Source organism: Telopea speciosissima, chromosome 3 (assembly GCF_018873765.1).
Source record: "Telopea speciosissima isolate NSW1024214 ecotype Mountain lineage chromosome 3, Tspe_v1, whole genome shotgun sequence".
Classification (NCBI taxonomy): domain Eukaryota; kingdom Viridiplantae; phylum Streptophyta; class Magnoliopsida; order Proteales; family Proteaceae; genus Telopea; species Telopea speciosissima.
In genome coordinates, this window is record NC_057918.1 from 1,239,720 (window position 1) to 1,266,670 (window position 26,951).

Below are 26,951 nucleotides of genomic sequence, written 5' to 3' on the forward strand. Positions count from 1 at the left end.
TCTCCAAGACATCATATTAAGATATAGAAATTCAAACAACTAAATAATGATGTGAACATCATGTTCAATGTTGTAGAGTGTAGATTGTATTAGATACTCCCAATTGCTCCCCCGCCCCCTCAAAAAAATAAATACATGAATAAATATGAGTTAATAAATTTGAACGGATAGTGCTATTCATGTTCAATAACTTATGTCACTTAGCATACCAGTCCAACTAATTCAAATGAAACAATTAAAGGAAGATAAGCCAGGTCAAATGTCAAATTGGTACTATTATCAAAGTTTTGTGATTTTTTAAACCAACGATTTTTTCTTTTTGGGGCAATTACTATCATTCCCCTATACTTAGTCTATATTTATTAAAACTCTCATGCCTTAAACTTATTTTATAATATTCACCTACTTTTAAACTTTTACATCTCCTTCTCCCTTTATGTTTTTAAAAGCAACTTGAGAGCCGCTCACAAGTCACTAAAATGGATAAATAGATTAGCAAGTTACCAAGTGAAAAAAAGGCAATATAGATATTTAAAATTTTGAAGGACAAAAGAGATGTAAAAGTATAAAAGTAGGGGAGTATAGAAAAGATGTTAAGGGGTAGGGGAGTGATAGTACTTGTCCTTTTTGTTTTCTTATTTTCTTTACTTAAAGATGCACGTGAGACACAATGGGCTCAAACTTTATTTAAAAATGGGGTTGATATGGTTCACTTGTCTATAAATTTTGTGCTCCACTTGACATGATACATAATAAGTAAAGGTGCGACAAACCTACACCAAGGTACCCTTCCATTAGAATCGCATAAGCTAAAGTCCTAAAAGAAAACAGAACTTTTGTTGTTAAAAGTTAGAAACTTAAAATACGTCAATATATGGTTAATTTGAAATATTTGTTTTATTTTAATAGTCAATTCACAACTCAATTAAAAAAAAAATAATTTTATCGATGAAAAAACAAAATCAATTATGATGGCAGTGGCATTGTACTTTTATTAACTTGTCAATATGGGTATCAAACCCTTTATATGCAAATTACATAAATTAGTATTAATTAGATAAAAAATTTAAGTGGTTGAACTACTTCTGATATAATTTAACAACTATCACCTATAATGATCCATTGAAGCCATCAAAAAAGTAGCTTATTGGGTATGATCTATGCTAATAGATTAACTTTTCAATATCTTAAAAGGGGCGGGTTCATTATGATGCTAGTGTAGGGAAGATTCTGCAAACCACACCAATAAAAGTGCAAAGAATGGTATCATTCACATGGGACATTCATGGGTTAGACTAAGGGAGAATGTAGCTGTGTGAGCTTCACATCTAATTATGTGTGAGGATGTGCGTTGCAATCTAAGCTCCAACGTTGGTCATGCGTTTCTTTTTCTCGTCTTAAAAGAATACAAATTGTACCACGTTAAATTATTTCAATACAGGAAAGGTCCTTTCGCAACGTATTATACAATGATATGCAAGCTTTATTTTACCCCCCCCCCCCCAAAATGCAATCTTTCTATATCCTCGCATTGAATTAGAGAACAAGATCATTTTGTTATTCTTTTGGATTGTCCGTGATTTTTAGTAATATTATTTTACTATCTCCGTTGCATAGGAGAAATAACACGTCAATAAAAAAGGCAATGGATATATTATTGGCATATAAAGTACTATCGTCAAAATATGTTAATTTTTTATGGGTATGAAAATATAATACCATTAATGATCAAATAAAGTCGTGTTAGCCTAGACGTACCAAAACACATATTTATCAATTGAATTTGCAATTACACTATTACATTTTATATATTGGATATTCTTCATATATTTATGAATGTTATGTTACAGTTAGTCGAGGTTAGAACATATATTGATTAAAGATCAAGTAAATTTTGAGTCAGTTATTGTATAACCAACTTAGAAAATCTAGCAGAAGGAATCATGTGATTTTATTAATTTTTTGAATCATTAATATAAAAATACCAATATTAATTCACCAAACCCTACAAAAAATACTTACAAAAACAATAGTAAAAAAAAAAAAAGGAAAAATAATATCTAGAAGGAAACAATTATTTCTCTATTGTTATAAATATCACCCACCGAAATATAACTCTTTGCTCCCCCACCACCTTTTAATAGCTTAGCTGCTTGTTTGTAAAGTGTGAAAGTTAAAGCATTTAGATTTCATGATCAAATAATGTTGTGTTAGCCTGTTTCATCAACTAAATTTGCAACTATACTATTACCTTGAATATAATGAATATTCATCATATATTAATGTATATTATATTACATTTAATCGAGGTTAGGATATATATAGATTAAATATAAAATAAAGTTTGAATGAGTGATTGTACAAGCAACTTAGAAAGTATAGCAGGAGAAACCATGTAATTTCAAATTTTAATTCATCGTTAGTATTTTTCAAATCATTGAGAAATTGATGCCATGTTGCTAGTGGCATGCCCCATTTTGTACTATCTCGATCTCCTCCTCGATTTATGAATCACCCCGTATATGAACCATCTGGTTTCTCTTCATATACTCCCATTCACTTAATGTTGGAGGTTCGATTCTATATAGGTAGTGTGGCGATCCCTCTCCAACGCATACCCGAGACATGAGAGTATGAGACCCATACTAACACATTTTCTCTCTATTTCTTATGTTCTGAGCCATACGGGTTGCATGTGGATTGACACATAGATTTCTTCTCACACTAGCATCATGGAAATTCTCTCAAAGAAGTATAATTTTTTGTTGCTGGGCAAGAGATTGTTGTTTGAATTTTTATTTATTTTTGGGTAATAGATTCTTGTTTGATGATACTTGCACTAGTGTGAGACAATGAGAACCTATGCGGGGTATCATTATATATGGAATTTTTGATTTCACTAGGGGTGGAATGGTAATTTTATGTGCAATTGTGTCTGGGCAAACGGGCCAAACACGATCAGACAATGGTTTTTTTTTTCACGAGGGGTATTGTATTCTACACGTATGTGTTGCAGGATTTTTTTTCCTAAATTTAACGTACAACTTTCGAAATTCAAACCGCGTTTTCAAATTTGGAATGGAGTATAATTACAGCTACAGCCTCAGCTAAGCCAGTCGCTACACTCTTAACGGGTTTATTTTGTTATCCGAGCATTCAAAGTAAAGTTCCTTACAAATGAAACCATTTACAACGCCCCCAAATCGATTTCCCGCCGAATCGTCACGAGCATATCACCCTGGGAAAAAGCTACGGCTGTTTGTCGATTCAACTGTTAAAATCGCTGCGTAAACCCTAGATTCAAACCCAGAAAGCCTATTGTTCTTCCATAAGGTTCATCTTTTCATCTGTCTTCTGTCGTCTCGATAGGTGAGTTTGAACTCCGCGAGGCTTCTCTCGACGGAGTTTATCTCCATTATGGACGTGCATCCAGTCCCTTCTCTTGATTCATCTCATAAAACTCAAGCCAGCGACTGTAGAAATGGATTTGTCAATGAAATGGTTAAAGGTGATCACGTTTCATCCCCGAGCGAAGAAGAAATGGAATGCAAAGAAGCCGTTGTTACGGTTACGAAAGGCGTTGCACAGCGAGTTCAGAAGATCGTCTCCGAGAGTGCTTCTGTCGAGAGAAGATCTAGTGCGAGGCTGCGGAACCGACCTGATAACAAGCGACCCTATTATGGTACTAGCAGTAGTGGGGATGTGAAAGACAAAGGTAGCAGGAAAAATACTAAACTTCATAAAAGAAGAGAACTGGAAAACCATGTCGTTGAAGAGGCAGAAAGCTGTAAAACTTGCCCGGTGGTTGAACGGTCGGGTGAAGTGATGGCCTATGCTGATGCTATCCGTGTTGATTCGGTTGATCAAACTCCGGATGAGGAAAGGGCTGAACGCGGTGATCGCAATCCTGCTGATGCAGTGGGGAAAAGTGACTATGCTAGGGTGAAGGAGACCTTGAGGATATTTAATACACATTATCTTCACTTTGTCCAGGCGAGCATCTAACGGAACTCATTCGCTGTTTGGTTAGCTGTTACATTCATGTATTCTGAGTTTCCAATGTAACTGTATTTCCACAGGATGAAAATATATGTCGTTATATGGATAGCAAAACTAGTAAATAAAATCGTAAAACCAAGTCCACTCCCCTCTTTATTTTTGACTGTCATTTTGATATTTAGTGCTATGCTAATTTGTATGGTTTTGGTTGATCATAGATTTTCATGGTATATGGAAATCTCCAGCTTTTGCTTTTTCTATCTTGTTTCATTTTTGTTATTTTGGCGCTTTGTGGAACAATCAAAAGGAAAAAAAAACTTATCAATCATAACTGTATATCTTTTCCTTCAGCCAATCCGATCCTAATTGGCTCCCCCAGGGCGGGAGGATGGTTATGTCTAAGAAACCTACGTTTAAGACCAACACTAGCAATAACATATCACCAGTATACAGTGGTAGTGATGTATGGCTTGGATTTTGTGGGTTATTTTCTAAAACAGCATCCAATGTAACGTTTAAACATTGTGTGCCTCTGTTGATTATGTCATGTCACCTTTACGAATATGTTTTTTTTGGGGGCTAAGTATAAGTTATGGTATTGATGCTCAGCATAGGAGTCACAGTAACTCCACAATGCATTGAATGTTCTATAGAAAAGTGAATTAGATTGTTTTAGCATCTCAGTCGTTAAATCTTACAGAAAAGTTAACATTCTTACTGCAATTTCATGTTTTATGCTTTCTTTTGCGGATTCCGATCCTGTTGAGGCAAGATGAAGCATGGATGATGGTGATTTATTTATCAATGCTTTAGCAGTTTTCCTTTTATTAACATTGACGGATCTTAATTATCAATCTCCTGATGTCATCATCCTATTGACTGATTGGAAAAATCACATTTGCTTACTCAGGAAGAAGAAAAGAGATGTAGGAAAGCTGAAGTTGATGCAAAGAAAGTTGCTCGAGGTTCAAAATCTGAGGTTAGTATATACTGTTATACTACATGTTTTTTCTGTTAGTGGAACTGATGTTTATGTCAGTGTTACATGGATTTGAACACTAGAGTTGGACTCAAACACTTAGTGTAGCCTTTACTTGGTAAAAACTGCTAAAATTTGGATCTGGAAACTCATGCAAAAGTTGTAGTTATTGTTGAACACTGAGCTAACATGTGAACACATACACTTATATACACGGTTTGTAAATAAAAACAGATGATTTTATTTGTTAAATTGAAGCCTTCTACATGAAAACCAGGGTTCAAGTTTCTGCTGGATGCTCATTACATCAAGAAATAAGGAACAAAGAGAAAAGAAATTGAGTGCTGTTGCAAAGGAATATGTGGGGTGTCAGTATTTAACATTTATTCATAATGATGCAGCATCTATTTAGAAGAATCCACGCATTGTTGATTTATGTTTGGAAAGTGGTTTTACCATTGATCTATAATACTACTCATTTATTCAACTATAAACCAATCAATGTGTTTAGTTTGCCTTTATTTATTTTTTCATTTTCAAGCATAATAATTGATGACTTATTACACATGTTTTCAGGTTCTCCTCCTTGTCTTTCATAATGTTTTCTGTTGCTTTATTTTAAGTTGCATCCTAGTTCCTTTTCTTACGAGGCTTTTCTTCCATAGAATAATCACAATTTTATTGCATAATTTGTTTAATAAATTAATGAAATTTCTTCATGGTTCTTCATCATTCCAGTTTTTTATGGGATCACTATACTATCATCCTGATGCCATTGATATAACTCTATTTATTGCAAGAAACATATTGGAAAAATAACTAATGCTGTTATTTCCTTTCCTATTGATGCCAATTATATAATTTCTTATTTCTATCTGACTAATTAAAATGTTTCTAATTTCCTTAAAGCTGGGTGGGCTGTCAAATTGACTAATGCAGTTATTTTCTTTCCTATTTATGCCAATTATATAGTTTCTTATTTCTATATGACTAATTAAAATGTTGCTCCAAACATTATTTGGAACCTATAGAGTTACTTGGGATAACCAGAAAAGTGTGTATAATAAGCCATAGTTCAGTGCTATATTTTTTCAAGTAGTCTTTAAGTGGCTTTCTCTATAATCGAAAATTTGAAATGTGGAGACTCTCGTATTGGAGTCACTTGAATTCACTTAAGTAATATTCAATGCCATTTCTAGGTAAGTGATGCTGAAGCACATAGGAATTAGTGGTTTGCTATGAGAACTTTGGAAGCTTCTTCTTTTTAACATATATAGCCTACATGGAAAAAGGGGATGACTTTTGTCAAAATCGTTAACTGGCCCAGTTGCCTAAAGCGATAGTGGACACCTTATTTATGAGGGGCTAGGAGAATGTAATTATGGTGGTGAAGAACTAAAAAATATTTAATTAAATTACTACCAAATGTATATAAAGGGGAGAGGCTTCTTGGTTGGCGGTATCAAGGATATAATTATCGGTATCAAGTATTGTATCTTAAAAAGATGATGAAACCCACCTGAAAAAATATTTAATTAAATTACCAAATATATAGAAGTGTTGAGCAACTTAGGAATATATGGTTTATCTTGGTTAACCAAACCGTTAACAAGATTATGAGAAAAAAAAAAATGCCAGATGAATGTAGGAGAACGTGGTTCCGATTAAAAAAAAATAAAGGTGATATTCAGATCTGCAATAACTATCGAGGCATAACACTAATGAGTCAAATTATGAAATTATGGGAAACTAGTGCTTCGAAGGACCAATTTGGTTTTATGCCAGGTAGATCCATGACAGAAGCTATTTAGTTATTTAGGAGGCTCATGGAAAGATTTTGAGTTTGTAAGAAGGATCTCCATATGGTATTTATTGACCTAGAAAAATCTTATGAGAGAGTCCATAGAGAGTTAATCTGGCATGTACTAGAGAAGAAAAGTGTTTCTGGTAAATTTGTGGACATAATTAATGATACGTATGATGGCATGGTGACTAGTGTGAAAACCGTTGGGGTCAAGGTAGTGAATTCCCAATTACAATTGGGTTACATCAAGGATCAGCTTTAATCCCTTATTTGTTTGCACTTATTATGGATGATTTAATCTGGGATATTCAAAATGAGGTTCCTTGGTGTATGCTTTTTGCTGATGATATTGTTTTGGTGGATGAGACGAAAACATGCATTAATGTTAAGTTGGAGTTATGGAGATCAATCTTGGAATCAAAAAGGTTTTAAGATAAGTAGAATGAAGACAGATTATATGGTGTGCAACTTTAGTTATACTAGGATGGATAATGAGATGGTGAACATTGATGAGAGGGAGATTCCGCAAAGTGATTATATTAGGTATCTAGGTTCAATCATACATAAAGAAGGTGATATAGAGGATGATATTTCACATAGAATTAAAATAGGATGGATGAAGTGGAAATGTGTGTCTGGAGTATTGTGTGATCGACGTATCCCTTTAAAGCTTAAAGGAAAATTTTGTAGGATATTCATACGATCGTCTATGATTTATGGTGTGGAACATTGGACAATTAAGAGCCGCCATATAGATAGTAGACTAAGTGTAGCGGAGATGAGGATGTTGAGATGGATGTGTAGCAAAAATAAAACTAGGAAGAATAAAATAAGGAATGACCATATTAGAGCAGACTTGGGAGTAGCTCCTACACATGACAAGCTGCGAAAAAGTCGTTTGAGGTGGCAGGGCCATGTTCAATGGAGGGCCTTTAGATGCTCCAGTATGGAGGTGTAATTTGATTCAGACCTAAAATGACTATAGGAGAAGTGGTGAGGATGGACATGCATAGTGATGCAGCTCAAGTCCATCGATTGGGCTCCAAAACTGTTCCTATTTAGCCCATGTTATGGGTTTATTTATGCCAATCGAATTCTGCCCATATTTAGTCTATATTCAGCCCCTATCGATTCTGCCATAAAAGAGGATATCGACCACATTGATTGTGGACTGTTATTAGCTATCGAGTATCGACCAGCCTGGCAAGAGGGAAGATAATTGATAAGATCTTGTAGATCCCATGGCCAGCTACTCGGAGAACAAGTTAGAGAGTAATTGCCAATTGCGTGGAGAGGAATGTGGAATATTCTTCCAGGTCGCATGGTCCAATAGTTAGGGAAGTATTGTGCCTTGCGTGGGTGTATGTATTAGCTAATGTTAGTTTCTATTTTTATTAGATTTGTTTCATGTAATTAGTAGTGTCTAATTACTAGGATTCTTTAGTTTGTTAATTAGAGTGGGATTGGGATTATTTTGTAACTAGTTTCCAATTAAGACAAGGTCTGTTTTATCAATTGCTGTAGCTGATTATTTATAAATAAAAGATAGCTGTTGAATTTCAGTAGCCAACAATTGAGAGAAAGATGAGTTTTGGTTTAATAGCCATTAAAGCTGTGAGATGCAGTGAGGGGAGAGATTCCTTGAGTAGGTGAGAGGCCTTTGAGTGGGTGAGATGCCTTGGGAAGAATGAGAGACTCCACCCAACTTGTTCTTTTTTATTTCTATTTGCTTCTTATTTTCCAATCGATTTTCTGTGAGGGATCAGTGTTCTGAAATCTACTCCAAATGGAGACCAATTGAATAAAACGGTATTTGATTGCTGCAAGAAGGCTGAGAAATATCTGCTGAAGTTGCTGAGTGGAATCTGCTTCAAACCATCGTGCGATTCTGTTGTCTTGGTGGGTTTTGCTGAAACCTTAACTCCAGTTGATCTCATACATTGGCCACTGGGTGCTAGCAAAATGAGGTTCAATTCCACATTGAAAGGGGGCTACTCGATGGAGGTTTGAGGCTGGTCTGAAATCTGGTTTAGTCTATTATTTGATAATCTTTCAATCTGAAACCCTAGATTCAAGCAGTCTATTATCTCAGAATATGTTCTCTATTATAATCTGAGGTTTTTATACTGATTCAAGTCTAATCTATCTCCACTCGATTGGAGTTTCAGAACCATCCAAGGTCTTTTGTTGTCAATCTTGAATTCTGACTTTTGACCTAAAATCCTGTAAATCAATATACTAGACCTGGGTTTGTTGATTTGTCAGCTGTGATTTAGTACTTGGACTGATTTATTGAGCTGTTAAGGGATCCTACATGGGATTAGGTCATCTGTGACCCAACCTTACATCACATAGCTTAGGCCTTTCGTTGAGTATGACCTCGAATAGAGCTGATTGGAGTGTAAGGATCCATGTAATCAATTTCGTTTAGTTGTGATATGGCCCGTTGTTGTTGTTGTTGTTGTATTGGGTATTGTATCAAAAGGGTGATTTCAGACATATCATATTATATCGGAAAGATGCTTGTTACGCATGGAAATGCAAAGGATACATGTAAAGTACAGTTCTAAAGTATAAAGACAATAAAAATAAGCAATATGCAACATATATCATGTATAAAAAGGAGAATGAAGTATGACAAGACAATTTTGTCCAATTGATTATGTATAATGGATGAGATTTCTTCAATGTACTTATAGTCTAATACCCATAGTTGTCACGGCGGCTCGGTGACCCAAGGCGTTGGAGAGGGTCCAAATGTAAGGCGATACTAACTAGGCGTCCAAGGAGACCAAGGCGCCAAAGCCTAGGCATCGGCTACTCGACGCCTTGACAACTATGCTAATACCATAGAGAGCTGCGGTCTGGTTCAAGACTCAGAGTTGAAAGTGATCTGAGGGAAGGGTAGAACCAAGATGATGTTGTGCACAAACCGAATATATGCGTGGTACAGAAAATGAAAAAATATAGAAAAATCTGAAATAAATGAAGCAATGTATCCATAATTATTCATACGTTCCATGTAATTTTCGAACAACATTGCATCCATTTGCATCCATAGTTGTCGAGGTGCCACCTAGGCGTCCAGGTGCTTTGGCTGACTTGGTCGCCTAGGTGGGCGCCTTGGACGCCTTGGTCACCTAGTTGGTGTCACCTTGAATTTTACCCTCTCCACCGCCTTGGGTCGCCTACCCACCGTGACAACTATGTTTGCATCACTGTATCCATATATATTTTTTTAAATTTTCAAAAAATTTGCAAAAAAAGTTAAAAATCCAGGGAAACCAGAAAATTGCAGCAATGATATGTGGTCATAGATCTCATTTATGTGACTCATGAATGCAGTTATTTCCTTTCCTATTGATGTCAATGATATAGTTTCTTATTTCTATCTGACTACTTGAAATTTTGCTCCATATGATCATTTGGAACCTATAGAATTACTTAGGACAACCAGAGGAGTGTGTACAATAAGACATAGTTTTGTGCTATATTTTGGAAGTAGTCTTTGAGTGGCTATCTCTATAATCGAAATGTGGAGACTCTCTTGTATTGGAATTGGCAGTCTCTATAATTGAAATGTGGAGACTCTCTTGTATTGGAATCAGTTGAATTCACATAAGTAATATTCAATGCCATGTCTAGTTAAGTGATGCTGAGACGCTTAGGAATTGGTGGTTTGCCATGAGAACTTTGGGAGCTTCTTCTTTTTAAGTTTTAACATGTATAACCTACATGAAAAAAGGGGATGGCTTTTGTCAGATCTGTCAACTCCCCAGTTGCCTAAAGCCTAGTGGACACCTTATATATATGGCTTGTGAGATTGTAAGGTGTAAGTATGGTGGTGAAGAACTAAAAAATATTTAATTAAATTACTACCAAATATATATAAAGGGGAGAGGTTTCTGGGTTGGAGGTACCAAGAATTTAAGTATTGGTATCAGGTATCGTATCAACAGGTTGGTTTTAAAAGGAGTATCGTATTGTATCGGAAAGACGCAAGATACACTTGGAAATGAAAATGATACATGCAAAATACAAATTTAAAGCATAAAAAGCACAAAAAGTAAGCAATATGCAAAATATATCATGTGTAAAAAGGAGAATAAAGTACGACGAGACAATTTTATCCTATTGATTATGTATAAAGGATGAGGTTTCTTAAATGTACTAATTGTCTAATACCATAGAGAGCTGAGGGCTCAGTTGAAAGTGGTCTCGGGTAAAGTTACAATCAAGATGATGTTGTGTACAAATTACAAACCGAATACATGTGAAATACAGAAAAATCCGATAAGCAGAAGCAATTTATCCATAATTTATTTCATACATTACATGTAAATTTTCAAACAAAATTGGACCCATTTGCATCATGTATCCATAATTTTCCCCCAAAAATTGGCAAAAGAATTAAAAAAATCCAGAAAATCAGGCAATTGCTGTAATGATATGTGGTCATACATCTCATTTATGTGGCTCATATATTCCAGCTCATTATCACTCATTTTGCACAAGAAAATAAATTTTTTTTCTGTTTTGAATCTTTTGATCTATTTTCAGTTTTTGGGAAATCACAAATTTATCCTCAGATTCATGCAAATAAACAAGTTTGTTGCAATGAATCATGTCTTCTGCCCCTAATCTATCGTTTCATAGTAGAAAAATAGAGTTATAAAGCAAAAAATGAGCAAAAAAAGTTAGGTTTTTGAACTTACCTCTCTTGCGCTGGTTAAACACTTCAATCCGATAAATGCTGAGGTTTAATGGTAGAAACTAGATGCAATTTGCTGGGTTAGAAACATTTTTTTATGTAGGAATGGAATGCCCACCTCAAGTCAAAGCAAAAAAGTTGGACTGGATAGGTTTTAGAGAGTGTTGGTTTTTGTCTTATTACAGTTCGGTTATTCTGTAGGTTTTAAGGTAAGTATCAATTAGTATCAAACCGTTTTGGGTTGTTGGTTTGATACAGTAAAATACATATATTTTTTTTAATTAATAAATGTCATATTGGTACCTTAAAGATATGATATTGGCTGATACTTAACACCTTGGGCGGGACAAACGAGGAGTCTTTTGAGGTAACTAGTTCTGCCATGTGGTAGTTCAGATGAAGCTGAAATTTTGTGAACTGGGAGACCCTAAGGTCCCCTGCTCATATATCAAGTTTCAACCCAAGTAGAGTTGACTGAGTGGCAAAACATTGACAAAACCAGGAAAACCAAGAGGATGTACGGATTATAGAGAGGGTGGTAGGACATACAAGGTAGGGTATGCTATATGTGGGAGGGTGCATGAGTGATTTTAGGTATAAAAATTCAGATGTGATGAATCCACACCATTCTCTACATATCCAAAGGTCGGAATTGCCACTTTGTTCTTCCACATGGCTCAACGAGGTGCTTCTATCCAAAGATTCCTCATTGGTGCTACCAACCAAGAAATCTTTTGCCATATATGAAATATGAACAACTACAAAAATATACGACTTAATTACTATAACTATAATTTAAAAATAGATAACTAAACTAAATTATATGAAATATATAAATTAAATAGCAAAATGTGGTTTGAAGTGTTATTTACTGTTCTTGTCTTGACACCTTGGTCCCTACCTAGGCAACATTTCAGTACCTTGGACTGAATGGTTAAACCATGGTTTACTTGAGCTATGCACTTCCATGGTTAAAGGCCCCTAGAACTACTGGGGGGGGGGGTGCGCTCAAAAACAGCAAGCAACCAATTGCTTTTCATTGTTTTCTTTAGGGCGTGGCAAAGTTTTGACCAATTTCATATCAACCCACTGTTCTGATTCTGCTTCACCTGATTAAAACCAGGTCTGGACAAGAATTCGTAATTCAAAATGCATTTGGACAATAATATCTTGTCCAAACTAACACCTGCCTGGCTCCAGGTCTCACAATTTGGGCAGGTTGACGCAGCTTGTCTGAAATTGAATGATAGTAGTTTTTTTTTTTTTTTTAATAGTTATAAATTGAGTATTAGTTATGCTGACCAATATAAACTAGATATGGTATTTCAGCAAAATAGTTGGACATGGAAGTATGCCTTTGTCTGACATCTGAGTTTGAAGTGAGTTTGGGTTGGATAAATTGCCATAGACTTGGCATGTCTATAGCAATTCATCCAAACCTGAATGCATATTTTTCTATGTGCTGGCCCTTTTTCTATTCTATCATTTTATCGACATATTTTAAAATTAGTTCTTGGAAAATGGGTTTGACTGTTCGTAATTGGGTTAAATACTTAAACCTGGTCACACTTTCCTCAGCACTTCAATGGGTTGGTCTGCAGTCCAGTTTTTTAAACTATGGTTGTGGGATACTGGGATCCCTGCACAGGGTGGGCAGTGTACATAATCTGACTGCTGTGAAAGTGGGGACCCGTTTGGGGGCTATAAGAAATTTCTTCATTGACTTGCTCATCTTAGCTTTGATGGCCTATAATACCTCCCTGCCTGCCAAATGTAGCCCGGCAAGTGAAAACAGATCTTCTACTCTAATCTGAAGAGGTGAGTAGGTGACTCCCTCTCTACCTTACGGGTCTAATGTGTGTTCTCCTTGTTCTCTCCTAATCAAGAAGTCCTCATCCAAATTTATTAAATCCATTCATCTCCAAGGTCCCACTGACAAAGTATAGAGGGGCTGGTTAAAACATTCTTGTTTCCCCTTTGGTGAACCATTTCTTTTAATGACTAAATAATCTTATGAGGGAAGAGGTACTTTAATACATAGCCCTCTTCTAGACATCATGACATCATCTTAAAAGGTGTTTTATTTTTAGTTCTGATGTCCAAAAGAATTTGGAAACTCAATTATTTTAGGTTTCTGGTTATCATACAATGAAGTCTAAGTCCAAACGGCAGGTTTATCTCCGCTGTTTTTTCTTTTAGTAAATTCCTCGTTTGTGTTCTACTTCTTACTTTTATTGTCCCTTCTTTTTTATATCCATGCTACAAGAGTGTCCAACAAGGGAATGCATCTGAAGAGGATGCCAAACGTTCTTCCAAACGACCTGATCTGAAGGCAATATCCAAGGCAAGTGGTTCATCCTTTCATGTTTTTTTAAATGCCATTGACCGGTGATATGTACCCTGTAATAGCAATTACACGGGCTTAATCATTCATAATGAAGTCACATGTCATGAATCTAATGGCAATCTCTGAAGTATGTTGTAGTATTACAAATGCAAAGTAATGTTGTCTATAAACTTTCCTTTTTATTTTATGGCAGATGATGGAGACAAATGCTGTTTTATACCGTGGAAAAAGATTTGGTGACCTTCCAGGTCATTGTCTCCTACTTATACTGTTAGATTATTGTTAGATACTGATACTGTGTTAAGATTATTAATTGGCTTCAGATTAACTGTATAGACATGTTACAAGTTGGACAAATTGATTGTATTGTCTGCTGATTCTTGTTTGTATGATGGCAGGCATTAATGTTGGGTATCAATTCTTTTCTAGAGCTGAAATGGTTGCCATAGGTTTTCATAGCCATTGGTTGAATGGAATTGATTACATGGGACAATCCTACAGCAAGTTGGTAAGTCAACTCTAGATTGTGCAATTCTCTAGGGAGGAAATCACTTCTGAAGCAATCTTCTCAAGTCTCAACTGCAATCTTGCACTATTCGATGTGTAGATGCATATATACTTTATGTTTAATGTGTGCATATTTATGTATTTCTACAACCCTTGTACAATACACAGAAAATCAAAAGCACAAGTAAATGCTGACCAGAACAATTCTATGGGGATTTTGAGAACTGAAGTTAAATTTAACGCTGGTGAACTGAAGTCAACACAGTTCTTATGCAGTGGCCAGTTCCCATCATAACTCTTGCCTCTTTTATTTACTGATTTTCTGACACACCACACAAGGTATTGTCTTCTGTGTGGTGTGGTCACAGATTACAAATGGAAAACATAGGCCATGATAGGGTCTAACATGGTTCCATTGGTTAAGTTCAATTCAGCAAAAAGGAGAGCTACAATGTATCTCCACACATCTAATTACCATACTGGAGTGCAATAGTGCTCATGAGGACAAAGTCATGTTCCTCGAGTCACGGTAATGTAGTCCTAGGTGGCAAGGATACCAGCTAGGAGCCAAGCAATAGACAGTCCGATTGGGCAGAAAAAGGGGTTTTAGTCCAAATTAGGGTTAGGGTTAGGGTTTGAAGGTATGGTTTTGCTAGGCAGGTGTAGGGGAGTCTATCAGTATTGGTCTAGTGAAGTTTTGATGAGTGGAAGTGTGAGAAGTCAAAGAACAACAAATTAGGGTTTCGGGTTTTTGAATAGATGGAAGTGAGGGGATCTAGGGTTTAGAGATGGAATTAGGGCAGGGGGTTAAAGTCGAGTTCTCTAGGGGTAGGGAGAGTCACTCTGCTAGGGTATGGTGCTCTAATGATGGCTTGATGTAGCTGGGCAGGATTTTAGGGTTTCGGGTTTAATGAAGTTTAAGAGAAATTAAGGTCTTTAATGGTGGGATGGGGCAGAAGCCAAGATCGAGTGGAAGAGGTATTGTGAGGATGCTGCGGTTCAAAATTGGATGAATTTTGATGGTGGGTTATGGCTATGAATGAATTAGGCTTAGGGAATTGAAGAAAATAAAAGGGAAAAGTTAGGGTTGGGCTGTAGAGGGTTTAGAAGAAAAGTAGGAGTAATCGGCAGCAACTTGTAATGGCAGTAGCTTGAATAAAATTTGAATCTTGGAACTTGAACTTGAAGCTAGAACTTGAAGAGAACCACTCAGGCTTCACACCGCAGAGTGTCGATTGGATTGGACTCCAATCCCACCAACGAACCATCCGGGCTTCTCACCGCAAGGTGTCGATTGGATCACACACCAATCCCACCTTGCTTTGATCACACACAAAGCATATCTTCAGTAGAAGAACAGTTGCAGCAGCTTGCAAGAGAGAAATTTCATAAACAGTGAGATAAAGAGGAGCCCCATGGTTTGCCTTTATTTATAATGGCCAAAGGCCTAAATTCCTATGCAGCCTAGGAATAATAAATCCCAGACTGAATCTAAATACAAAACACTCCCTCTAAATTCGTGTAGAGGTGTGGACCCTAAAATATGACTTAAGTTAAAAATAAAAAAAAATTTATTTAGGGATCTTGTGTGGGAGGTTAACCTCTCAACTCCCCCCATTATGTAGGGTAAAGTGTAGGGATTGTATGACCTACAAAGAATAAAAAAATTAGCCATAACTAGAACCCATGATTCTTAAGTTCCAAGATCAGTGGCTGAATGATCAGGTCGTTGGCTTGACATTTGTTGCTCTGCCCTCAATTCAAGACTATCATCCTGTTGTTGCACTGAATGTTAGCTGAGTTGTTGAGGAGATAATCTTATGCTCCCTAAAAGTTTCAAAGAAATGTTTTAAAATTGGACCGAAGCTGACCAATTATGACTTAAGAATGAGCCCAACATGACCAGACTCAACTGAAAATGAAAAAATCACAGAATACTCCTAGTTAACTTAAAATTGATCCCACACTTAAATTTGGGTAATACTTTATTTAAAAAAATTTCTTTTGATGGAGAAAGGCAGGGGAATTTTACTAAGAGAACAGAGGAAACAGAATGTACAGGCATGTGAATGCGACATAAAATGTGAGGAAGTGTATACAGCTACAGAAAATCACCATACAAACTGACCTCTCTCCTTTGCTATATACAGCACATTAATCTAATGTACCCTCATGCTATTTCTGTCGTGTCCTTGATAGATAGTTGATCATTCCACTGGCTAGAGAAGAATGGTCCCTTGTAGGCAAAATTCTTCTCTCATGTTTATGCGGTTGCATGTTGGCTCACAGGGCTGTTATGGATAATACTTTTTCATCGACCTCCTGAGGTGGAAAGAAGCCATCTTTTTGTTTTGTTTTTTACTAACCTTTCCATGTTCCCTGTCCTCATTCATAGGATCATATACAACTCTGTTTGAACATGGCTATGAGTTGCAACATCATATCCCTTTTATATTACTTTCTATCAGTGACATGTCATATCCACAGTTGCATTAATCTTATGATCTAGTAATTTGCTCTGTTATTCTCACTTTGTCATGTGCCCAGATTGTCAATACTCAGTAGTTCTTGTTTGTAGAAAAGATTCACTTAGAATAGAAAACATGGAAATATATTTTCCAGTTTTTAAGCCTGTCAATTGTGTGGAATGTTGCAGAAGGAATATAGTGGGTACACATTCCCTCTTGCTGTAGCCATTGTTTTGTCGGGACAGTACGAAGATGATCTCGACAATTCAGAGGATGTCGTATACACTGGCCAAGGGGGGAACAACTTACTTGGCAATAAGCGTCAAATTCAAGATCAAGTAATGCTACGTGGTAATCTGGCACTTAAGGTATCTTTTTTTACAATACTTTATCTGTCTTCTCATAATCAATTATTTTCTTGATCTTGGGATCTTTCTTGAACATTTGATAAGTGATATGTGTTTTATTGCATGTTGTATTATTTACTGAAATTTCTTAATTTGTCTTTTTCTCTTCCCCATATCTTGATAAAAAGAAATTTGTTAGAAGGAACTGTGAATGAACTTTGAGGAAGATTTGTTATCAGTTTCGTCAATGACCAGCTTGAGCATGCTTTGGAGGGGTTTGTCTGTTTTTTAGTTACTGTTACTGATTGCACCACTGATGCAATGTTTTAGGATCAGGCCATCCTCTGATTCGTCAGTGGGGCCAGGTCTCCCCCCTCTTCAACAGCTTGGTGGTGAAGCATGTATATGGTGAATCCACATATGATTAAGTGTTCAAGTGTTTATGTTAGCCTTTTTTTGTTATCATCAACTCAACTAAGCCTTAACCTGACTGATTGGGTGTTATGCTGTCAGGGTATATTACAATTTTTAGGAAAATTTATATAAACTATACAGAATATGAGCATGTGCCAGGTCTCTTCTTGTTTTATGGTCGTACCATCTGGGTTATGTAGTCAGTAAACAGGACGTTACCCTGCCATAAACTGATGTGCTTCCAATGACAATAAAAGTAACCCATCCAATAGTAGTTAATATCCAGAAAACTGCTAAATAAAATATGCACGCGAAGTTGGTTTTAAGGACGACCAAGGTTTTTTTTTTTTTGAGATTGCAGAGGTTGAATGATTGGATCAGGAAGAGACTCAAGATGTTGCATATGTGCTATTTTTATTTATTGAGCTTTTACTTTTTTCCTTTTCTTTTGAATGTAGTGTCTCAATCTTCTCGTTTACTATTTGGGTGACCTTAACTTAATCTGTTGGTGTTGGGGAACAAGCACATTAGCTTAGCCAGTGATTGAATGCACAATGCCGGGTGTTCCAAGGTTTTGAATTTTGATTTCAGTGCCTGTGGAATGGAAATACCTCATGCAAATATGTTAACAAATCAGGATTGTAGTTATCAAGGGTCACCTGGGTGGAAACACGTTCTCTGATGCTCAAGGCATGGTCACTCTGTTGTCAAGGCATGCATTGACAGAAGAAGGAAGAGGAGATGGAGGAAGAAGGTAGATGAAGCGGAAGGAGAAGAAGAAGAAGAGGGATAGCAGGCGGAGGAAGAAGAAGAAGAAGAGGGGTGAGAGGGGGCAGAGGAGGAAGAAGACAAAGGGGAAGAATGAAGAGGAGGAGGAGAAGAAGGAAGAAGGTGGCAACCATCCATACCTGGTCACCATCACTGCTGCAACCTGCAAGTCAATGCCGGCTGCTCTTTGTTTCAAACAACCAGTCTTGAACCAACAAAAGCGGCTGTTTGGATCTTTCAAACGAGTTATTAGAGTTTAAATGTCTTTACGCTTACATTCCTGATAAGTCTCTTATTTACTTACTAAACCTAGTCTTTTTTACATTACTTCAATACCCGTTCATACCCCCACCAGCCCTAGTAAAAAAAACTATGGTCCTTGCCTTGGCTTGCCAAGGTGCCTTAAACATCTGTGCCCAGTTTAAACGATGAGAAAGAGACAGAGAGAGAGAGAGAGCTTTTGTGTAAGCTTGGAGTAACTAAAGAGGGACATAACTGGAAATAACCCCTCACTTATCTCGGTATTAGCGCCGGGCGGTAATACCAAGACTTATTAAGTCTCGATTTACACCTGGTATATTACTTGTAAGGTATTATTTTGACTTTTTCTATGGTTGTTTAACTCTTCTTGATATTATAGATGAAATTCTTGAATTTAGAACCTTGCATAGTCCATGCTTGGATAATTCTTAATGATTCTTGAGTAAGGTTCAAGGAAGCCAATAGATTTTGATTTCCTTTTCCATTTTATCCCTCAATTTTTTTCTTTGTTGATTACAGCTAACCATATTGGACTTATGGCTTTACTGGTTAGTGTTCTCCTCGTTATAATTGGTTTCTCTCTGTGGCTTTGTGATCTACACCAACCTGCCCCCTTCGAGTTGAAAGAAAACTCTCCCACCCTAGCTGGATGGTGTTTATGGCCCAACTGAGGTTGGGTTTACTGAGTTTCTGAGATAATCCTTAAAGATCCTAGTTTCTTCCCACTTAATAATCAAGAACTTTGTTGTTACTCCCATGCATGCATTTGTAGTTTCTGCCTTATCTCAACAACATATTTACGAATGTATTCTTCCTTGGGCATATTAGCAGCATTTAAAATTATCGAAATCTGCAGTTAATCGTTAGTTTAATTATTTATTTTTTACAAGTCAAGTGAATAATAAATTTAAGGAACAAAGTATCAGCGCTGTAGGGGCTAAGAGAAATCAGCTGAAACAGCTATTCAAGGCAAATGATTCTCGACTATACCACACCTCTATGCATAAAAGTAACCAATTGCTAAGTCAGAAAGATTGATCTCTAGATACCTTGGCAAGAATCTCAGCATATAAGTACATTCATAATTCTATTTACCACCAAATGCAACGGAGCAATTAAGTTGTTGAAAGCGGAACCAGATTCCAGGTCCATGTAAATAAGTCATAAGCCCTTCCACCTTTATCATTTATTACGATTAGGTTACTGTTAAATTGAATAAAAATATCACCCTGATGCATCCAAAACGAGGAACATACTAAGCATTGATCAGGCAAAACATAAAAATTTGACAGCAGATGACGACTTCGAGAATAAGTTGGTTTGTAGTAAGGATGCTTTCTCTGTTTTTGGTCTGCTTAAAGAAGTGAACCTTGTTTGGGAAACCCTTAACCCATATTAAAATCAACTGGAAAGTCACCTTAATTTTCTGAGGTTCCAGTATGATCCCATTTTTAATCTCTCTAATTATCCTTCTCCAGGCTGCATCTACAACTCATGACCTCAAGCAAAGCCTCAAATTCACGCATTCTCAATCATTTAAATTTTCCTAATTGTTGGGGTTCAAATTCTTACACTGGTTTGCCAGGAGATGTGGTCGGAAACTTTTGCCTGCTGATACAGTGCTAGTTCCCGAGTGAAATAGAATCACTATCACTGAAAAAATAAACATCAAGGTGGATGACTGGAAACTATCTTTTATCTGTATCACGTTAGTCAATTGCATGAGTGCTGCATGTTGACTGATGGAGTATTGTTACAATTTATTCCCAAGTTATATGGAGAAGTATTGTGTTAGAAAATGTCAAATTATACTGAAAGTTATAGAAATGTCAATTTTATGTTCTTTGTTACAAGCTCATGATTCTTCTCATCTCTTGCAGAATAGTTTGGAACATTGTGTGCCTGTTAGAGTCGTCCGTGGGCATGAATCTACAAGTAGTTATTGTGGAAAAGTGTACACATATGATGGTTTATACAAGGTGGATGACTGCAAACTATCTTTTAAGTCTGCATTACTCTCAATTTTTAATGTATTAAAATGTTCAGCATACATTGTTGAAATGTCTGTGCTCGCAGCCGTAGGAATTCTTAGGTTAAATAATAGAGTTTGTGGGTTCTCATTCTCAAGGCTCGCACTTGATCTTCATTAAAGCTTTCATTGTAATGGACCGGCATATAAACGTTGGTTTCTTCCTGGGGTTCTTTTGTAAAAGGTGATTAGAGACCCAGAAAGTGGATAGCGAAGCACTGAACCATCTATTTATGCAATATCTGCTAGATCATTCGGTCATTTGGTGCACCTTGTTTATCATATTCGATATCATGTAGGCCAAAGTTTGTGAGTTGGGAGGGGTGGTGAAGATGGGAGGGTTGTGTATTTTTTAGAATGGCACCCTGGCAAACCTGTATGTGCATTTGGAGAGAACAAGGGGCAAGGGCTTTTTGGAACAAGTCAATATTTTTTGACAGATTGTAGACAAATTAGGCGGCTTATTCCCCCTTTCTTTTTCAATTGATTTCTGTTATTAAATAGTTCAATTGAATAGTATTTTTTGGTTTGCCTGCTGATTGGAGTACTTTTATTTATATAATTGATGAGATAAGGTTGTTCCTAATTGAAATATGAAAAAGAAGAGATGAATTTGAACAGATATTGAAGAGAAGGGGTGGAACTGCATAAACACTCATTATAGAAAAGGTGAGTAACATTTTGCTTTGCTAATTCTGTAAGAGGATTACCCAACCTATGGATTTACGAAAATTATGGCAAGAGACGATGCTAAGTGATTGAGCTCTTAAATGAGATGTGATGGCTAGAGCATGTTTGGGTGTTGATGCATATCTGATAGAGTTGGCTATTCTGACAAAGTAATCTCTGGGTTATAGTTTTTAAACAGGACCAGATAGTTCAATCAGAAACATTATCTTTTCTAGTCCAGTTAAAAAGCCCAAAACTGGAATCAAACTGTTTAAAATCAGAAAAGTAACTGAGCCCCTTTTCAGCTCGATGCCCTTCCCAGTTTTTTAGACTATGCTCTAGGGATCTGTGATTGGACTTGTAATGCACTGGAAAGCCATCATTTTAGCAAGAAGACTTTGTTGTTATGGGCAAATACTTTGTTCTCTTTGTTATCTCCGAGATGCCCTTTAGCCTTGTCATCCACATAGTCTAGGTCTCCTGCCGTGTATGACCTCGGATAGAGCCTATTGGAGGGCAAGGATTTATGTAGCAGACCCTATTTAGCTGAGATTCTCCTGACCTGCTGGGCTGTGCCTCTTTTCTCTTTCACTTTTCTTGTATTTTCCTTTGTTCATTTGTCATTTTTCTTTTTTCACTTCTCTTATCATTTTTCCATTCTTCTCTTTCACTTCGCAGTTTTTTTCAACTTTGTTCGATTGGATCCATGTAACCTACCCCATTAAGTTGGGATAAGGCTGAGTTTGTTGTTGTTGTTTGTTCCTTTTTGTGATATGTTGGTGAGTTAGTGTTGAAAAACTTATTGCCAAATCCTTGAAGGTAAGTGCAAGGCAAAGATGTTACAAGAGTAAAACAGATATTGGTACAATTGACTATCTTTTTCTTTGTTGCATGGACTATCTTATTTTGTTTCATTGTGTTTGCATTCTATATTTGCAGGTAGTACAATATTGGGCTGAGAAAGGTGTTTCTGGATTTACTGTTTTCAAATATCGCTTGAGGCGACTTGAGGGGCAACCTGTGCTGACAACTAACCAGGTCCTGTTTTAGTATTACTACATAGGTTATAGGTTCTCAACTGCTTTGCGTCCTATCCTGTTGGCACATGGCCTCACACACAAAAGGACAATTTGACTGGTTGACATAAGAATCACATATTGTGATCCCTCTGCTTCAGACTTTCTAGCGTTTATTTTTTGAATCACCTGTTCCAAACCTTGGCTTTATTTGTTCAACCTTCCCTTTTTTTGTTTTATGGGTGTACTCTTATCCAATTTTTACTTACAACAGGTTCATTATGCGCGGGTTCATGTGCCTAATTCTTTGTCAGAACTACGTGGGTATGCTATTAGTATTTTTTGTCACAGATGCATCAATATCCTATTTCTAAATTATGTATTGTTCCAAATAATGGACTAATGCAATTGTTTTACTGGTCCAAGGTTGGTATCTTCTGACATAAGTGGAGGCCTGGAAGATATTCCTATCCCAGCTACCAATTTGGTTGATGATCCACCTGTTGCGCCAGAGGGCAAGTTTGACCTTCTTATTGATAGTAGTCCTCTCTATATGTATTATTTACATCTTTATGAGTGAAGTTAATGTCGTGATTTTATCTATTACTCTTCATACAGTCAACCGGTTTTGAGGCTCATAATTTTGTCTGTAAGCATCATACAACTGTCTTGGATTCTCCTTAACTATATCCGGCACATGTACTTACATGTATGGGGATGGACACATGCGTGGTTCAGAGATTCGCCTAGTCAGGATTGATATTGGCTGGGACTGATCCCTTCCCAGATGAATTGTCCGATCCCACATGTGGATCATCCAATCCTTAAAATGGGATTTGGCTTGGGACAATCCAACCACTGATCATATCTTTGGGATGACGAATGGGTTTGATTGCTTGATTAGGAATCATATTGGCTGGAACAGATCCCAGTTGAATTGTCTGATTCGCATGTGGATCGTCCTATACTTTAAATAGGATTGGCTGGGGCAATGCAATCCCTAATCCATCCTTGGAACCATGCATGAGTCCATACGTTGGTGTACTTTTTCACTTTAAAGCTCTCATGAATATTGATTTTATTTGCTTTTCACTTCTCTTAATCAGCAATGTGTAAAAGTTTTCACATCTCACATTCTTTTCACTGATTTGAGTTGTACTGTCACTAATCATTGATGACCAAAGTTGTGGCCAAAAGTAAAAAAACTAAATAAATAAAGTTATGCATGCCATTGTTGCATTTTTTTTCCTCTCCATATATTGGCTCTGTTTTGCTGTTGTATCTCATCTGTGGTGTCTTGCAATGTCTTGTCTTCTGTTATACGAAAGAAAAGCCAATTCTTTCTATCAAGATATGATGGCTTCATTTTCATGCTTGCAATGACAATGCTTCTCTGAATTAATGGACTTCCAAAATCTAGGTCTTACATATACAAAGTCAATACAAGTTGCGGAAACTGTGAAGCTTCCCATAAGTGCCCCTGGTTGCAGTTGCAAAGGTACCTGTATTGATACAAAGACTTGTGCATGTGCAAGGCTTAACGGGTCTGATTTCCCATATGTGCGTCGAGATGGTGGCAGGTGAGTTAAAAGTAATTCTAGTGAATTTGAAACACAAATCATTTAGAACACCATATGAGGAAAATTTTAACATGATTGGCACGTCTGTGTTGCTTGATATGTGAACTATATTAGTAATTCAATAATTTTTTTAATCCCTTCGAAAGAAGAGGTAAGGCTGCGTACATCATGACCCTCCCCAGACCCCGCAGTGGCGGGAGCCTCGTGCACTGGGTACGTCCTTTTTAATTCTTTTTAATCCCTTGTGTATTCTCTTGCCATATGATCCTTTTGCCACATTCTCAAATAAACTGATCAGGTTTATAGATAACCTTGTTGGTTGAATTTTCAAAAGCTGATTTTGGGAAAGGAATCAAATTAACTTGAATCCTTATTAGCAGGTAGAATCAAATTTGATTTGAATGATTTCAACTTAAACCCCTTTAAAATTTTAATGACTTCCGTTGATTTTCTCCTAATAGGCAACACCATTTAGTTGGGAACTTCGGATAAGGCTTAGTTGAGTTGAATTGAGTGTATTTTGTTTTTCACTGATACTACTGAAATGATTATGATCTTGGTGCCCATTCAAATTCCAATATTTTGACTGAAATTTGTAAAAATATTTTTTTCGGCCCTGTATTCCATCTTATTGTTATTAATTTTTCTACTTCAAGTTTCTCATGTGGTGTTTGTATGTGTTATAACTATTTTCTTTTTCTTTGTATTCCATTTTAGATTAATTGAAGCCAAAGCTGTTGTGTTTGAGTGTGGGCCAAACTGTGGCTGTGGACCTGGTTGTATCAACAGAACATCTCAGCGGGGATTAAAGTATCGATTTGAGGTTTGTGTAACTAGAGCCATTTCTGTTGTCTGATATCATTCGTGAGCTGATGGTATATAGCTGTCTTATGTTGCTTTTTCTTTCTTAACAGGTCTTCCGCACTGCAAAGAAAGGTTGGGCTGTTAGGTCTTGGGATTCTATTCCTTCGGGTGCGCCAGTATGTGAATACACAGGGATACTTATGAGAACTGATGATTTGGATAGCGTTTGTGAAAACAATTTCATTTTTGACATTGATTGCTTGCAAACGATGAAGGGCCTTGATGGACGGGAGGTACTATTGCTCCAAGACAATCATTTCCTTTGTGTTTAATTATGACAGTTTTCGCACTTCATATGATTATTTATTACATTAGTTTATTTTCTGGTTTCTTAGAACTGTTTCGCTATCAGTACTAAACTGCCAATTCTTCTTTTATTTCAGAAGGTCTTGGCCTTCTTGTAGTTTACTATTATATGGCTTCATCATCTAAGTCAAGTTTTGGTTTTCTTGGCACTTCCTCTGTTGAGCTATGGTTTCCTGGATGGCTCAGAGTTGTCGAGGTGTCTCTTAGGCGTCTTGGTCGTCTTGTTGGTTTTGCCTTGCTTCCAAGCCCCCCCAACTCTACCTAAGCCTTGGGTCGTCTAGATGCTGTGACAAGTATGCTTTCTATATGGCCCAAATATCAACCACATGGTAGTTGGATGTGGCCTAGAATTTATGGACCGGAAGACCCCAAGGTCGCATTTGCTCACATGTGGCTGAAAGCAAAAACCGACATTTGTTAGAAATTGCTAGATCCTTAATGGTTACGAGTGTCCCCAAAATTTATTGGGGAGATGCTGTTTTGACCGCTTGTTATTGATTAATCGGATGCCTTCTGTTCTTCATAACCAGTCTCCCTACTCTGTTGTTTTCCACTTTTCCCAAAACGTTCCTTATTTGGTATTACACCCCCCCAAATTTTTGGGTGCACATGTTCTGTTCATAATCATCGTCCGAGCATTTATAAACTGTCTCCTTGCGCTGTAAAGTGTGTTTTTCTTGGGTACTCTTGCACCCAAAAAGACTATTGTTGTTTCGATCTTGGTACTCATCAGCAATTTGTTAGTGTCGATGTTCCATTTTTCTAAAATACTCCGTACTTTGGTGATGCTGTTTTTTGACTTGGGTCCTGTGTCTCCCTGTCCCCCACCTATTCCTTAAGTCGTCCCTGTTACAGATTCTAACTCCAAATACTCAGTTGGTACCATTACAAGTATACAGATGTTGTCCCAAGCCATCACCACCAATTGTTGTCGTTCCTCACCCAACCCAATTCTGGTTCTGTTATTGTTACAACTGTCATTTGAAAATGATTTGCCTGTGGTAAATGCAATTTCTATTCTTTATCTTTTAGATCCTAGATAGTATTCATGGCTGGTGCCTTTTCGGTACTCTGGTCCATAACAGACACTGACATCCATATTTCCATATTATGTAATGGTCCCATAATTAAGAAAGTAATACCTCAACTTGAAGAGGTAGTACTGTGGTGTCTGCTTACTTGTGTTGTGAGGTGGACGAGTATGTCTAAACCCTTCTTGTTAGAATGCTTTGTCGTGTTGCTTAATATTGTTTTTTTATTGCAATTTCAACATTTGTTCCTCTTCTACTAGTAGGATCATTGCTAAATTCTTTCTACCTTGTGCTTTATGTTGCTTCCCATGGCAAGTCCACATATATTCTTAGTCTTTGAGAACGATATCTAATTTCTTTCTAGCATATCCCTTTTAAGTTCTTTGTCAACTATGAATGCTTTATCTTTCTAGCATTGTCCTTTCTTGCATGAAATTCTTTCCATTTCTTCACTCTAATTGACACTCAGAAGAAAGTGGTATGCTCTTTTGGCTTTAATATTTTGCATGGATTATGAATTATCTCACTTTGGTTCACTTTGCAAGGTAGCATGAACATGTACTTCTTCATCTGAGGTTTGTCAATTTTCACTGGCCTTTATTGAGTGATTGGTTTTATGATGTATCTTGAGCTGCTTAGAAACAAGTCCCCCGGCTTTTTACCAATGTCATATGCTTATTCTGCTTTATATTTGCAGCAAGCTGTACGGGGCATTATTTGGACTTATCAAAATCTGTCACAGTGTTGCTAAAGCACTGCGGTGTATGCTGTATGGGCACTGTGGTGTATGCTAGATCCTAGATAGTATCCCTCATGCTTCAAGCAAGAGATGCCTCCTTTTTGTGGTCGCG

The 26,951-nt window shown here is 36.8% G+C and overlaps 1 protein-coding gene across 2 annotated transcripts in view; it reads left to right on the forward strand.

The window, feature by feature from the left end:
- The first annotated feature begins 3,289 nt into the window (after positions 1-3,289).
- The window catches only part of LOC122653680 (histone-lysine N-methyltransferase, H3 lysine-9 specific SUVH4-like), a 29,537-nt gene continuing 5,875 nt past the window's right edge, over positions 3,290-26,951 (forward strand). The window contains exons 1-13 of one of the 2 annotated variants that reach the window (XM_043847610.1): positions 3,290-3,993; positions 4,910-4,978; positions 13,760-13,837; positions 14,034-14,088; positions 14,239-14,348; positions 17,004-17,183; positions 20,486-20,584; positions 22,243-22,341; positions 22,594-22,643; positions 22,746-22,831; positions 23,737-23,899; positions 24,617-24,722; positions 24,814-24,996. In XM_043847610.1, coding sequence (XP_043703545.1) covers positions 3,418-3,993; positions 4,910-4,978; positions 13,760-13,837; positions 14,034-14,088; positions 14,239-14,348; positions 17,004-17,183; positions 20,486-20,584; positions 22,243-22,341; positions 22,594-22,643; positions 22,746-22,831; positions 23,737-23,899; positions 24,617-24,722; positions 24,814-24,996 — 1,854 coding nt within the window. In that variant the 5' untranslated portion in view covers positions 3,290-3,417. Of the gene's footprint in view, positions 3,994-4,909; positions 4,979-13,759; positions 13,838-14,033; positions 14,089-14,238; positions 14,349-17,003; positions 17,184-20,485; positions 20,585-22,242; positions 22,342-22,593; positions 22,644-22,745; positions 22,835-23,736; positions 23,900-24,616; positions 24,723-24,813; positions 24,997-26,951 lie in introns of both variants that reach the window. The other variant, XM_043847609.1, reaches the window with a different exon arrangement.